The sequence below is a fragment of the Muscardinus avellanarius genome (assembly GCF_963383645.1).
Source record: "Muscardinus avellanarius genome assembly, chromosome: 5".
Classification (NCBI taxonomy): domain Eukaryota; kingdom Metazoa; phylum Chordata; class Mammalia; order Rodentia; family Gliridae; genus Muscardinus; species Muscardinus avellanarius.
This window is the reverse complement of record NC_137790.1, coordinates 51,168,568-51,184,353: the sequence shown is the minus strand read 5'-3', so window position 1 is coordinate 51,184,353 and position 15,786 is coordinate 51,168,568. Positions and strand designations below refer to the sequence as shown.

The following is a 15,786-nucleotide window of genomic DNA, read 5'->3' as shown; positions in this document are numbered from 1 at the left end:
ACCATGCTGCGTTCATACTTTTACACATATTCGTATGTAGCTCCTCCATCAATCAACCTCAGCTGTCTTCCTCTCCTACTCTTCCTTTCTAGCTTTGTTGAGGTTTTCCCTCCATTATCTGGAGTCCCTCTGGTATTCCTAATAGTCTCTAGTTTAGACATATTAGAGAAAACATGTCCCTTCTCTTTCTGTGCTGGGCTGATCTTACGTAATATAATGTTCTCCAGATCTTTACATCTTCTTGAGAGTGATATGATTTTGTTCTTCTTTATAGCTGAGTATAATTCCATTGTGTGTATTTCCCATAATTTTGCAATCCATTTATCTGTTGATGGAGACCTAGGTTGGTTCCATATTTTGGCTATAGCAAATTGTGCTGCTATGAACATGGGTATGCATATGTTACTCTAGTTCTCTGATTTCAACCCCTTTGGAAAGATGCCCAGGAGTGGCATAGCCAGATCATATGGTGGACCCATTCCCAGTTTTCTAAGCGTGGTTTTAGTAGGGAAGTAGACAGATTTCAAGAAGCTAAAGAGCCGGGTGTGGTGGCTCACGCTTGTAAACCCAGCATTTGGGAGGGTGAGACAAAGGAATCGTGGTTTGCAGGCAGCTTTGGCTACTGCTTAGTGAGGCCCTTTGCAACTCATTGAGGCCCTGTTTCAAAGTAAAGAATAAAAAATAGGGCTGGGGGTGTAGTTTGGAGGTAGAATGCCCCTGTCTTCTGCACCCAGTTTACCCCCCCCCCACCTCACAGAATATAATAGATTTAGTTTAGGTTTGTAGGGAGTGGGAAAGACTAAAGATATTTCTGGTAAGAGATAAGTGATAAAGTGAGGTTCCACAGAAGCAGGGAAGATGGAGTCAACAGTTCGGAGAGACATGGGGAAAGGAGCAAGGGTGGATTTTGGAAGGATATTGCTGTTACAGCTTTTCAGTGAAATAGGGAAGATAATCTTTTGAGAAAGAGGGCTTTTACGTAGTTTTGGGAGCTCAAAATAGGTCTATTTGGGATGAATAAAATATCAAGTAATTTCAAACTATTAAAGTATAAGGTTGTAGTTGCTACAACCGTGGGACTTCGAGAGTGCTAAGCAGTGCAGGAGCAAGGATTTGGAGAGAAAATGAACTTAGTTTTACCTAATGTATGACAGGATATGGGGGAAAAGAAATAGGTTCAGTGAGAGTAAAGAAGTCGATGGACCAAAGAGCAGTTTGTTGTAGAAGGTGAGGTTCACCTTTGAGAAATAGCGAGGTGAAACTCTTAAGTCCATTTATGAATGTGTATTTGCCCATACAGGAATGTGTAGAAGTTTGTGGAATAAATAAGGTTGAATTCATTGTTTTAAGGTAGTTGATTGAAGGAAGTTTCAGTGCTTCGGAATGATGGCAGATTTTAATGATCAGAGGGAAACGGAAGCAAGTATTTGAGTCTTCCGTAAATACTAGGGTCTTGAACTGTAAGTGGCAGTGACAAGTATGGGTGAGAGAATGTATCCAACTTATGGAAATTTTATTTAAGTTTTTTATTGAGACATTTGTATATCTTTATAGGTACATTATGGTAATGCAATATATGTATATATGATATATAATTATCAAGTCAGTAAACATTTCTGTCTCTTAAAACATTAATCATTGTATGTGTGGGGAGTTTCATACTCTTCTAGTCATCTGGTTCTGACTTTTTAAAATTATTTTTTCATCAAAGCCCAGTTTTATTGTACTTTCCCAAGAATCATCTCCTGATTAACACAAACTGAGAAAAGAATACCTATTTCTGAAATTTTTGTGCTTCTTATAAAATGCTTATCAGATTCTATCACATGTTCTATCTTGCTAACTTGTTTAATCTCTGCTGATTTACTATTAACTCTGTGAGGAGTCTGTTTCATTCATCTTATATCTTCATAGAATGCATCATGCCAAGAGGGTACTGGTTAAGAGTACCTCCTCTGGATCAGGATTAGTGGGAAATGCCTGTAATCCCAGTACTGGGGAGGCTGAGACAGGAGTATTGCAAGTTTGAAACCAGTCTCACCAACATAGTGAGACTCTTCATCTACCTATTGAGACCCTGTTTCAAAATAAAAAATAGAATTGAGCATTGCAGCACACGCTTATGATCCCAGTACTTGGGAGGCTGAGAGAGGAGGATTGTGGGTTCATGGACAGCCTCAGCAATTTAGTGAGGTCATCTGCAGCATAGTGAGACCCTGTTTCAAAAAAAAAAAAATAGGGCTGGAGGTGTAATTCAGAGGTAGAATGTCCCTGGGTTTCATTCACAGTAACACACACACACACACACACACACACACACACAGAGAAAGATATACTATAATAGGTGAACCTTGAAGACATTATGAAGACCAAACAAAATAAGCCTACCTAGGAAGGCAGTTAGTGCATAATTATAGTTAAATAGTTATATAGTTATGTATAATTATAGTTATATATTATATAAAGGTCTAAAGTACTTAGAAGGCCCAGTAAACTCAACTGGAAGACGTATATAATGTATCCCTCTACTGGAGCTGCTATTGCTGACTTACCCCAGCCTCTGGATTCACTGAGGGTTGTTCTGGTGGTGACATTCTTTTAGGGCTGGGGACTCTGCAGAAGGGAGAGATGAGAAGCTTCTGGCCAGACTTAGAGACCAGAAGCTTCTGGCCAGACTTAGCCATCTGGGGGCTCTGGGCTTCACAAAACATCTGTTATTGTTGTTTCAGGCTGGATACCAGCAGGTGCCTACTGCTTGACCTCAGTTTAAATGAGGGACTTCAAGACTAGACAGCATGGCTCTCTTCAGTTTATTGATTCTTTATCGTTGGTGGAAATGGCCTGTGGAAGGCAGCTGCAGGAGAAGGCGGGTGGTGGTGGTGGGGCGAAGCATCAGGAAGCATGGGGGCTTGAGGGGAAGGCTGCTGAGGCCTCCTGCGGCTCAGGGACTGGAGCCCATCGGAGATGTTTTGTGAGGAACTTCTCTTTTGACAATGTAATTATTATATTTTTATGCTTAGTTTTTCAGCTTCTTCAAAATGTACCAGTATAAGTTCTGAGCCTAACAAGTTAATTTAAAAGAAGGCATGAATATGAAAGAATCTCTTTCATTAGATTTTTAAAATCTCATTTAGATGTTAATTGATAATTTTTACCATCTTTGATTTTTGTAGAGATCGTCACAGAAGGAAAAAGGAAAAAGTCTTCATCTTCAGATTTACACGAGGTATGCATTAGTTTTGCTTGTAACCTATTCATTGTCTTTGGAGTTACTTATATTGAAATTATTTTAAAATTATTTAAAAAAATAAAATTTAGCCAGGCATGGTGGCGCACACTTGTAATCCCCAAGCTTGGGAGGCTGAGATAGGAGGATCGTGCAGGTTCGAAGCCATCCTCAGCTGGTTTAAGAGACCCTGTTTCCAAATAAAATATAAAGTAGGTCTGGGATTATAGCCCAGAAGTAGAAGGCCCCTGGGTTCCATTCCCAGTACCACCGGGAAAAAAAAAATTTTTTTAAAAGAAATAATGTAAACTTTGAAAACTGTTTTGGGGAAAATGGTAAGTTCTGAGTAAATGAGGGTTAACTAGGAAACCCTTTCTGGGACCAGTCTTTTAAATCATTATAAGATAACCAGCATATGTTCCAGACCTCATTTAGACTTTATAAATTGTAACTCAGCATTTCTTTGATGATTGAATATATTAGCATGCCTCATGCTCATTCATTAATAATGCTCTAGATGCAGAAGGGATGTTGTATTCATGTCAGGTGCTAAAAATTACTACTTTTAAGTCTCTTTTTTTCATTCATTTATTCCCTATAAGCTACGAGGAAACAAAACAACCTTCCCCAACACAAGCAAAATGAAGTTTCTACCTATTTAGCAAGTGTTTTTTTTTTTTTTTTTTTTTAAATGCATCCTAGGAGTTGAGTGGTGGAATATGTCTGTGCTTGTAAAGCTGATACAGGAAGATTGCAGGTTCAAAGATAGCCTCAGTAATTTAGTCAGATCCTATGCAACCTAGCAATATCCTGTTTAAAAAAAAAAAAGAAGGCTGGGGGTATAGTTCAAAGGTAGAATGCCCAGGCTTCAATCACTAGTACCACAAAAATAAACAAAAACCTCATCAGGTTTGAGACCAGCCTCAGCAATTTAGCCAGACCCTTAGCAACCTAGTGAGACCCTGTTCCAAAACAAACAAAAGAAAAAAAGAAAAAGAGATAGGGTGTAGCTTGGCGATAGAATGCTCCTAAGTTCAATCTCCTGCCTCTGACACATACCACACACACGGTATATTTTAGCTCACAGTTCTGGAGGATGGGAAGATTGGCATCTGCTTAGCTTCTGCTGAGGGACTTGAAGCTTTATCTTACTGTAGAAAGTGAAAAGCATGTGGGTTGAAGAGAGGCATGTGTATGAGAGGGACTGAGGGAGGTGCCAGTCTCTCACTTGCTCTTTTTTTTTTTTAACCCCTGTGTTACTGGGGATTGAACCCAGGAACATTTTGCCTCTGAGCTCCATCCCTAGCCTTTTTTATTTTTTGTTTTGAAACAGGGTTTCCTTAGGGTGCTAGGACTGGTCTCAAACCTTTGATCCTCCTGTCTCAGCTTCCCTAGTACTAGTATTACAGGTGTATACCACCGGGCCCACCTGTCAGTCTTTCTTCCTAACAACCTGTTTGTTTTTGTGAAAATTAACCAACTCTCAAGAGAATTAACACAGTCAGTCAGTCAGTCAGTCTGTCTGTCTGTCTGTCTGTCTGTCTGTGTGTCTCTCTTTCTTTCTCTTTTCAGTACTGAGGATGGAACCCAGGGGCATTCTACCTCCAATCTTCACTGCCAACTATATTTTTTATTTTGAAACAGGTTCTCACTGAGTTCAAAGGGCCTTACTAAGTAGCGGAGGCTGTCTGCTAACCTGTGATCCTTCTGTCTTAGCCTCCCAAATGCTGGGATTAAAAGTGTATTCCAGGGTGAATTTAGTCGAGTCACCCCTCCATGCCAGTCTGGTATGGAGCTGTACCTATCCTCTGTATTTCTATCTTTCTAATAAACTTCTTTAAATCTTCAAGTGTATTCCATCATGCCTGGCTTTAATGCAGTCTTTTCATAGACATTAATTTATTCATAAAGGTTGAGGTCCCATAACCTAATTACCTCTGAAGGGCCCTACTTCCCAACATCTTTATAATAGCAGTTAAATTTCAACTTGAGTTTTGGTGGGGACAAGTTTAATCTAAACTGTTATAGTACCCTGGGTTTTTTTTTTTTTTTTTTTTTTTTTGGTACTGGGGTTCCTGGAAACCCTTCTACCTCTGGGCTACACTCCCAGACCCATTTTTATTTGGAAACAGGGTCTCTTGAGCCAGCGCGTGATCCTCCTGTCTCCACCTCCCAAGCGCGGGGATTACAAGCGTGCTCCACCACGCCCGGCAGTACCCTGTTTTAAATAGCTCAATATTGACTATGGCTACTTTTAATATCTGCTGTGAAGTAAAATGCTCTGCTTTAGGGCATTGTGTCCATGAAATTAAAATAAAGTTCTACCATTAAAAATTCATAAAATTGAACCTAGAGACCATGATATGCACCTGTAGTTCCGGCTACTTAGGAAGATCTCTTGAGCCCAGAAATTAGAGGCCAGCCTGGACAATATAGAGAGACCCTATATGTTACAAAAGAAAAAAAAAACCATTTATAATATTGAGTTAATACCTTTCTTTCTTTCTCTTTCACAGTGCTGAGGATCGAAACCAGGGCCTTGCAGATGCAGCCCACACATTTCACTTTTTGATTTTAGATGTACTATTTTTAAATTTTATTATTTTTAAGTAACTTTAGACTTATTTTGTATTTTATCGACTCCAGCCATGGAATCAACCACTTTTTCAAGGAGTCCTGGTTCTTTTTTATTAAAGAATGATATTTTGAAACCAAGGTCTAAGTGCTAGGGCTACTTATTGCCACTGGTGCAGTGGTGTCAGTCATTGTTTCTGGGCATTCTCAACAGACAGGATTAGAAAAATATATAAATATATGTGTACTAGCATACATATAAACATACATATTTATATTTATTTCTTCATCTTCCTGTCTGTGTATCTTTTAACAAAGCTATGATTTCAGTGTTGATAATTCTAATTTTAGTCCAACACCATGGGGCTTATTCTAGTTTTCCCTCTTATTTTAAGATTTGTTCTCTCTCATTATCTACAGTATACTTACTTTCTTGTTTACCTATAAGATGTACATAAAGTTGTACCAGGACATTTATTTCTTTTTATTTAATTTTTATTACTCTGGATTGAACCAGAGGCATTTTACCTTTTGGCTACACTCTCAGCCCTTTTTTAACGTTTCTTTTTGGTTTTGAAAACAGCATGTTGCTAGGTTACTGAGAGTCTTGCTAGGTTGCTGAGGCTGGCCTTGAACCTGTGATCTTCCTGTCCCAGCTTCTCAAGTACTGGGATTACAGGTGTGTGCTTCTGTGCCCAGCCTTAATTTTTTTTTTTTTCTCTGTGATACTGGGAGTTGAACCCAGGGACATTTTAACAAGCTATATCCTCTTTTTGTTTTGAAACAGGGTCTTGCTAAGATTCTCAGAGTTGAAGTTGCTGGGCCTATCCCTATACCTGTAATCCTCCTGTCTCAGCCACCCAAGCATCAGGATTACAGGCATGTGCCACCATGCCTGGCTCTGTCCTTATGTATTTAAATTTTTTTAAAGCAATACCAATTTTTATGGAGATATTAAAGAATTCAGTTTAACAAATGACCACTCAGAGATAACTAGAATTAGCACTTTTATTATATATCATTCCAGTTTGCCCATCTATAACAAATAAATATTAAAGAATAGAAAGCCACAAAATACTGCTTTTAATCTGTTTTTCCTGCTTAACTGTTTATATATCATTTTCTAAAGTTAAGTTATATTTAGAGAATTGCTTAATAGATATTTATTGTGTATTTAACATGTATTAGACAAGCTATGTCAAACATGTCATAGAGAAATGGTGGTAAACATTTAAATTTTTTTTAAATTGGTGCATTATTATTATGTATAATAGGGGGACTCATTGTTACATATTTGTACATGTACATAGCATAATTTGGTCAGTTTTATTCCCCAGTACTTCCTCTTTCTGTGGTAAATATTTTTTAATAATTACATATATTTTATTTTGAAACAGAGTCTTGCTAAGTTGCTGAGGCTGGCCTCGAAACTAAGATCTTCCTGTCTCAGCCTCCCAAGTACTGGGATTATAGGTATATGCCACCATGCCCAGCTAGGATTTTCTTTTTCTTTAAAATTCAGTAATAGCCTGGCATGATGGCACACACTTGTAATCTCAGTACTTGGGAGGCTGAGAAAGGAGGACTACAGGTTCAGGGCCAGCCTCAGCAACTTAGTGAGGCCTTCTACAATTTGGTGAGACCCTGTTTCAAAATAAAGAATAAAAATAGGACTGGGGGTATAGCAGAATGCCCCCAAGTTCAATACCCAGTACTGAAAAAAAAAATTCAATAATAATTCTGTTCTATGTATATACCACCTTTTTTTTTTTTTAAATCTACTCACGGGTCTCAGAATCATTTTAAAGGCTATTCACTCACTCATCTTGGTACCTATGCTAGTGAGACGCAAGCATCTTGGTGTAGTTTTATCCCTTTTTAGCCTCAGTGTAGTCTTTCCAGCGTAGTGGTGTTAGGGTTTCTGGATTTTGTAGGTATGGCTTAGGACTCCCTATGTGTGTGTACTGAGAGATAGAAGGAGGGAGAGAGGGAGAGGAGTGCAGGAATGAGTGAGAGCCAGGCTGAAGCTGTATTGCCTTTTACGACTAGTCTTGGAAGTCACAGGCCTGACAGATTCAAGGGATACTGATGTAGGAGGGCTAATTTTGTCCTTTTGAAAGGAGAGCACTTGGAATGGGGATATTGGTGTGGGCATCTTTAAGAAGTACAGTATGCTGCAGAATCTACTATAAGCTTTTTGTTGGGTACTTTGTGACAATACCAGAGACATCAAGTTAAAAGAGGAGGGAATTATTTTGGTTTACAGCTGCAGAGGTCTCACTCCATGGTCACTTGGCTCCATTGTTTCTGGGTCTGTGCAGAATATCATGGTGGGGAATGTGTGAAGGAAAGGATCTCACCCCAGTATAGCCAGAAGCGGGTATGGGAGAGGGGGAAGAGGAGGAGGAGGGAAAGGATCAGAATCAGCTGCAAGCCGGGCATGGTGGCGCACGCTTGCAATCCCCGCGCTTGGGAAGCGGAGACAGGAGGATCCGCGAAGCCAGCCGTGCTGGCTTAAGAGACCCTGTTTCCACATAAAAAAGTATTAAAAAATAGGTCTGGGAGTGTAGCCCGTGGGAGTGTAGCCCGGAGGTAGAAGGGCTTCCAGGAACCCCAGTACCACCAAACAAACAAACAAACAAACAAACAAACAAACAATCAGTGGCAAAATATACTCTTCAAAGGCACATACCCAGTGATCCAGTGATGTATTTTCTCCAACTAGGCTCCACCCTGCAAAGTTTCCACCACCTCCCAGTGGTGCTACCAGCTGGGGACCAAGGCTGATACATGAGCCTTTGGCGGACAGTCCAGATTCAAATAATAACATAAGCTAAATAACCAGCATAGAAAGGATCTGTGGGTTTGCACAGCTTCAGTCCTTTATCTTACCCCCAAGAAAGCAGTTGTTGTTTCCTAATTAAGACTGTGAGATAGCCAAGCACAGTGCTACTCCTCCAGTGCCAGCTTCATGGGAGGCTGAGACAGGAGGATCTCAGATTCAAGACAAACTTCGGCAACTTTGTTAGACCCTGTTTCAAAATATACCACTTCTGGGTATCTACCCAAAAGATAGTAAGCCAAACCACCAAACTAATGCATGTGTATCTATGTTCATAGCTGCACAATTCACCATAGCCAAACTATGGAACCAGCCAAGATGTTCATCAACAGATGAATGGATTACAAAACTGTGGGATATGTACACAATGGAATTTTACTCAGCCATTAAAAAAAACTCAATTACATCATTTTCAGGGAAATGGATGGAACTGGAGGACATTATGCTAAGTGAGATTAGTCAGTCACAAAAATAAGAAAGCATATGCTTTCCCTAATAATTGACAGGGAGAAATGGGTCATAGGAGGAACTCTAGATGAAAAAGGAAATCCTATAGAGGAGCAAACAAGGCAACGTAAAGGAGGAGAAAGGAGGGGGGAAGAGGAAAATCTCTAAAACACACAATGTACTTAAACATACCGAAGTCAACCACTAAGCCAAGCAAGGGAAGGAGGGACGGGGAGGGAATGGGGTGGGAATGTGTACATGTATGTACACACAAGTTTTTTACCCCAATATGATGTATGAATATAATGCACCAATAAAAAAAAAAGATAAAAAGAGCTGAGAGTGAAGCTGGGTGTGGTGGCGCACGCTTGCAATCCCCATGCTTGGGAGGCAGAGGAGGATCACGCAGGTTTGAAGCCAGCCTTAGCTGGCTCAAGAGACCCTGTTTCCAAATGAAAAAATATAAAATAGGTCTGAGAGTGTAGCCCAGAGGTAGAAGGGTTTCCAGGAACCCCAGTACCACCAAAAAAAGGGCTGAGAGTGTAGCTCAGTGGTAGAGTTCTTCTGGGTTCAATCCCCAGTCACACACACACACACACACACACACACACACACACACACACACACACAGGGCAGAGATAGTATTGTATTTTGTGAGTGAAGAATCATGAAGAGGAGATGCCGTTGTTTTTTTTATTTATTTATTTTTTGGTACTGAAGATTTAACACAGGGCATTTTACCTATGAGCAAAACCCCCAGCCCTTTTTATTTTTTATTTTGAAACAGGGTCTCGCTAAGTTTCTGAGGCTAACCTCAAACTGCAGTCTTCCTGTTTTGGCTTCCCATATCCTATCCTGGGATTATAGGTGTGTGCCACTAGTACCTAGGAAGGCTAACTGTCTCCTGGATAAGCCAGTGAAATAAGAATTGAGTTACACCTTCTTCAGCTATTTTTATCCTCCTGATTTAGCTTTCTTCTCATGGCTTTAAATTTATGGATTGTTACTAGTTATTAGTTGCAGTTGATCCTGTGCCTTTGGGGAGAGTTACTGGGATTGAACCCAGGGCATACCAGTGTAGAGCAGATGCTCCACCACAAAGCAACACTCCCCAGCCTGAGTGCTTATTGTGTGTGTGTGTGTGTGTTTTGTAAGTTAAATTTGAAGCTTAATTATCATTTGTAACTATTTTAATGTGAAAGATATATTTAAGTTTTTTTTTTGTGTGTGTGTGGTGTATGGTAATAGAGATAGCTGTGTGGCACATGCCTCTAATCCCAGTATTTGGGAGGCTGAGACAGGAGGATCATAGGTTCAAGGTCAGCCTCAGTAATTTAGTGAGATCCTCAGCACCTTAGTGAGACCCTGTTTCAAAATTATATATATAAAAAATTTTACAAAAAGGGTTAAGGTGTAGCTCAGGGGTAGAATGCTCCTGGGTTAATCCCAGCACCAAGGATTGAGAGATATATAATAATAAGACATATCTGAAGAGAGTTTAGTAAGTCCACAGAATTGTGTTACAGAGTTTTTAGGGTATGGGTGATGTGAAAAAGCCCAAATTGTAAAGACCTTTTTTTTTTTTTAAAGTAAATAATGAATGTCGTGATATTGTAGAATCGAGACCATAATTAGATTTATATATTAGAGAACTCTGTAGGTTAAATTTGAAAGATTAGAAGGGGAAGAGACCATAGACACAAGTCGTAAGCTGTTTGATTCTTCAGTGATCTACCTTTCTACTGAGAGAATTTTTTTTTTTTTGCCACTGGGCATTGAGCTCCAGGGGTATTCTACCTTCCAATTATACCTCCAGCCCATTAAAAAAAAAGTTTTTGGTTTGAAACAGAGTCTCACTAGGTTATTGAGAGGTTCTCTAAGTTGCTGAGGCTGCTCTTGAACCTGTGATCCTCCTGTCTCAGGGTCCCAAGTACTAGGATTACAGCATACACTACCATACCACACCCAGCTTTTTTATTGTAAAATAGGGTTTTGCTTAGTTGTTGAGGGTATTCCTAAATCGCAGAGGCTGATGTTGAACTTGCAATCTTTGTGTCTCAGCCTCCCAAGTACTAGGATTACAGGCCTGTGCCACCATGCCTGGCACTTTTTAAAAACATAATTAAATTTAATTGCCTGCAAATTAAGCACAGAATTTAAAAATATAAGCATTAGTTAGGCATGGTGGTGCACCCTTGTAATCTCAGTGCTTGGGAGGCTGAGACAGGAGGATCGCACAGGTTCGAAGCCAGCCTGAGCTACTTAGTGAGGCTCTCGGCAATTTAGTGAGACCCTATTTCCAAATAAAGTATAAAATAGGTCTGGGAATATGGTCCAGAGGTAGAAAAGCCCCTGGGTTCCACCTCCAGTACCCCCCCACCACACACACTATATATATATGTATATGTATATGTATATGTATATGTATATATGTGAGCATTACCAAAATATTAATGCAGGGTAACATAATGGTTCTGCTAGCTGATTCAATTTATATCTCTATATATTTCAATTAAACTGATTATTTTCTCATCCTACTTTCAGATAAGAAAGATTTTAAATGTAAAACCAGAGGATGTTCATGTTCAGTCATCACTGTCCAAATTCAGAAGCTCAGAACGCTGGGATCTCCCTTTACAGGGGGTAAATAAAATTAATTTATCTTAAGTGTATAGTTTTATTTGGTGTGTTTAAAACATTTTTGTAAAATTGAATTTTCTTTTCTTCTTTTTTTCCCCGTGGTACTGGGGATTGAACCCAGGGGTATTCTACCCTTGAGCTGCACTCCAGCCCTTTTTAATTTTCGTTTTGAAACAGGGTCTCGCTAGGTCGCTTAGGGTCTTTCTATTTGCTAAAGGTGTCTTCAAACTTACGATCCTCCTGTCTTAGCTTCTCAAGTACTGGGATTACAGGTTTGCACTACCATGCCTCACTGAATTTTTATCTTCTTATTTGTCCTCTTTCGATTTTGTGTTATTTCCAGATTTTAATTTAGTTTATTTCTAATATATGTTGAAATGAATCTTTAAGGTTAGAGTCTTCTTCAGTTTACATCTTTTTTTGTGTGTGTGTGGTACTGGGAATTGAACCCAGGGGCATTCTACATCTGAACTACATCTCTAGTCCTGTCATATTTATTTTGAAACAGGGTCTCACTAAGCTTCTGAGGGCCTCACTGAGTAGCTGAAGTGGGCCATGAACCTGCGATACTCCTGTATCAGCCTCCCAAGTACTGAGATTACAAGACTGCACCACCACGCCCAGCAGTTTAAATCTTAAGTATACCTTATGCATGGTTGATTTCTTTATGAAATTTAAATCTCATTGTAAAATACATTTTATGTACTTGAGAGGTAGAGAGGAAGATGACAGGTTTGAGACTAGCCTGAGCAATTTAGAGAGCTGCTTTAAAAAAACATACAAAAAATAAGGTCTGGGGTTTTGCTCAGAGGTAGAATGCCCATGGGCTCAATTCCCAGTATAACACACACACACACACACACACACACACACACACACACACACACACACACACGTGTGCGCACACGTGCTCCATACCTAACCTATTTCCCTGAGGAATGTATTAATCCAGTCATTATGGCTTCAAATGCCTCTGAAGAGTCCCACCAGCTCTCAGTACTTTTACAGTGGGGATCAAGCTTCAACATGAGTTTTGATGAGGACAACCCAAAAGCCAATCATAGCAGTTCATAGTGTTTTTAATTTTGATGGCATCCAATATATTTTTTTTCTCTAATTGTGATTTCGGGATCATATCACTGAAGCTCTTACTAAATACATGTCTAAAAAAATTACCACTATATTTTTGTCTAGGAGATTGTTTTAATCTGTACATTTGGGTCTTCAGTCCATTTGAGTTTATTTATAAGCAGGGGTCCAAATTAACTCTTTTAATGTGACTATCCTGCCATTTACTTATAGTTTATTCTTTTCTCATAAATAGTTTTGGCATCTTTGTTGAAAATCAATTGACCTTAATGCATGGACCTATTTATAGACTCCTTTTTCTATTCTGTTTATCTACATGCTTTGCCAGTGCCACACTGTTTGGGTTACTGTATCCTTATAGTAAGATTTAAAACTTTGAAGCCGCCTGTGGTGGCCGGTATCTTGGGGGGCTGGTTTGCAGCTCTTTAGCAAGCTCCTGGTTCAATCTCCAGTACCACCACCACCACCACCACCAAAAAAAAAAAAAAAAAAAAGACTAAATCTTTGAAATGTGAGTTCCCTAGTTCTGTTCTTTTCAAGATTGTGTGGATATTCTGAATCTCTTGCATTAGATATCAATTTTACAATCGGTTTGTCCATTTCTATAAAAAAAACTTTTGGAATTTTATTAGAGATTTCATTGAACTTACATATCAATTTGGGAGTATTACCATGTTAACTATATTAAGTCTCCTAGTTAATGACTGTGAGGTATCTATTTATTTAGGTTTTCTTTATTTTTGGCATATTTGACATTTTCAGCATACAAATTCTGCACTACCATGATTAAACTTATTGCTAGGTATTTTACTCTTTTCTATGCTATTAGAATGGAAATTTAAATTTCCTTTCAGGTCTGGTACAGTGGTACATACTTGTAATCGTAGTACTTGGGAAGCTGAGACAGGAAGATCTCAGGTTTGAGGACAGCCTCAGCAATTTAGTGAGCTTTCTCAGCAACCTAGTGAGACCTTGTTTCCAAATAAGAAATAAAATCAGCCTTGGGGGTTAGTTTGGAGGTAGAATGCCTCTGGGTTCAATTCCTAGTACCACACAGAAAAAAAAAATTCCCTTTAGATTTTTTTATTGTTTAGAGATAGGAATACAACTGATGCTTGCATGTTGATCTTCTGTCTTAAAACTTGGCTGAATTTGAAGTGTATTAGCCTTAATTTTGGGGGGGGGAGTTTCTTTAGGATTTTTAAAATATATGATTATTATGAAATAAAGGTATTTTTATTTTTTACTGATTCAGAAGTCTTTTAGTTTTTTGAGGTGGGGGGCTGGGGATTGAGTCAGGGGTATTTTATATTCAAGCTATGCCCCCAGCCCTTCTTATTTTTTATTTTGAAACAGGGTCTTGCTAAATTTTAAGTTTTTGAGGCTGGCCTCAAACCGGTGATTCTTTTGTCTGTGGCCTCCCATGTACTGGGATTGCAGGTGTGCCCCACCACACTCAGCTGCTTTTTTAAAATTTTTTGTGCCTAATATTCCTCTAGAACTATTTCCCAAATCTAGAGATGGTGAAAGTAGGCCTTGCTCTTTTGTGGGTGTATGTGTGTGATGCTGGAGAGTAAACTCAGAGGCATTTTACCTCTGAGCTACATCCCCAGCCCTATTTTATTTTTTGTTTGGAAACAGAATGTCAGCAACTTGACCCTCAGCAACTGAGACCCTCACTAAGTTGCTGGGATTGTCTTCGAACCTTTGCCTCAGCCTTCTAAGTACTGGGATTACGGGTGTGGACCACCATACCCAGCTTTTGTCTTGCTCTTGGTCATAGAGGAAACATTTGTAGTGTTTTTTCTTTGATTATGGTGTTACTGTGAGTTTTTCAGAAAGGCCCTTTCATAGTAAGGGAATTCCCTTCTGTTCCCATTTTTTGAGTGTTTTGTTGGTGCTTTTTTCTGCTCATAAATATATGTCTTCCAGTAGGTTGCAAACCTTTTCTGCCAAGTTATCTTTTAGGAGACATAATTTTAGCTTACAGATTTGGCATACTTTTAATGTTTATTTTTGAGCATAATTTATGGTATGTATTAAGATTTATTTTTCTCATGTTAACATCTGGTTGTTGTAGCAGTATTTGTTGAAAATACTTTTTTTCCCTATCCAGTTTCATTGACTTTTTAAAAAGAATAATTTGTTTTGTATGTATAGACTTATTCTTGAACTCCATTCTGTTTTAGTGACATATTTGTATATTGTTATGCTGTTTTGAATTTTATTAGTTTTAAAATCAGATAAAAATCAGATAAAGATATTGTTAAAATCTTAAAATCAGATAAAGTTATAGAGTTATGATAGATTTTGAACTATTAAAAATTATATAGGAAGCTAGGTGGTAGTGCATGCCTGTAATCCCAGTATATGGGAGGGATTGCAGGTTCCCCTTAGCAGTTTAGGGGACTCTGTTTCAAAATAAAAATGGGCTGGTAGTACAGCTTGAAGATAGAATGCCCCTGGACTTAATTCCTAGTTCCCCATCAAGAAAAAAAAATTAGAAGGAAATTGCCTTCTAAGCTATGTAATAATAGAAACACAGTAATAATAATAAATTTCCAGCTCTACCATCCTCGATATCTTTCCAAAGGAGCTGAAATCAGATAATATCCAATAATATATGCATATCCATGTTCATAGCAATGCAAGAAGGACACAATTCACAATAACTAAATTATGTAACCAACTAGGTGTCCACCAACAGATGAATGGAAAATAAAATCATGGGATATTATTTAGTAGTAAAGAGGAACAAGATTATGTCATTTGCAGGAAAATGGAAGGACCTGAACAACATTATGATAAGTGAGATTAGCCAGTCACAGAAGGTGAAGGGTCATATGTTTTCTCTAATATTCGGAAGCTAGGGAGTAAGTGGGATACTAGAAGGACTTCAAATAATGGAAGAGAAACTTCAGTGGAGCCAGACAGGTGGTCTAGGGGAAGGAGAGGAGGAAAAGTGAGG

General features: G+C 38.8%; 1 protein-coding gene across 2 annotated transcripts in view; it reads left to right on the top strand.

Annotated features, from left to right (window-relative positions):
- SENP7 (SUMO specific peptidase 7) overlaps nucleotides 1–15,786 on the top strand; it is a gene marked incomplete at both ends in the record, with an annotated part of 129,143 nt that overhangs the window by 5,278 nt on the left and 108,079 nt on the right. For both annotated transcript variants that reach the window (XM_080695718.1, XM_080695719.1), the window contains 2 exons: nucleotides 3,174–3,226; nucleotides 11,634–11,729. In XM_080695718.1, the coding sequence (XP_080551844.1) occupies nucleotides 3,174–3,226; nucleotides 11,634–11,729 (149 nt within the window). The remainder of the gene's footprint in view (nucleotides 1–3,173; nucleotides 3,227–11,633; nucleotides 11,730–15,786) is intronic.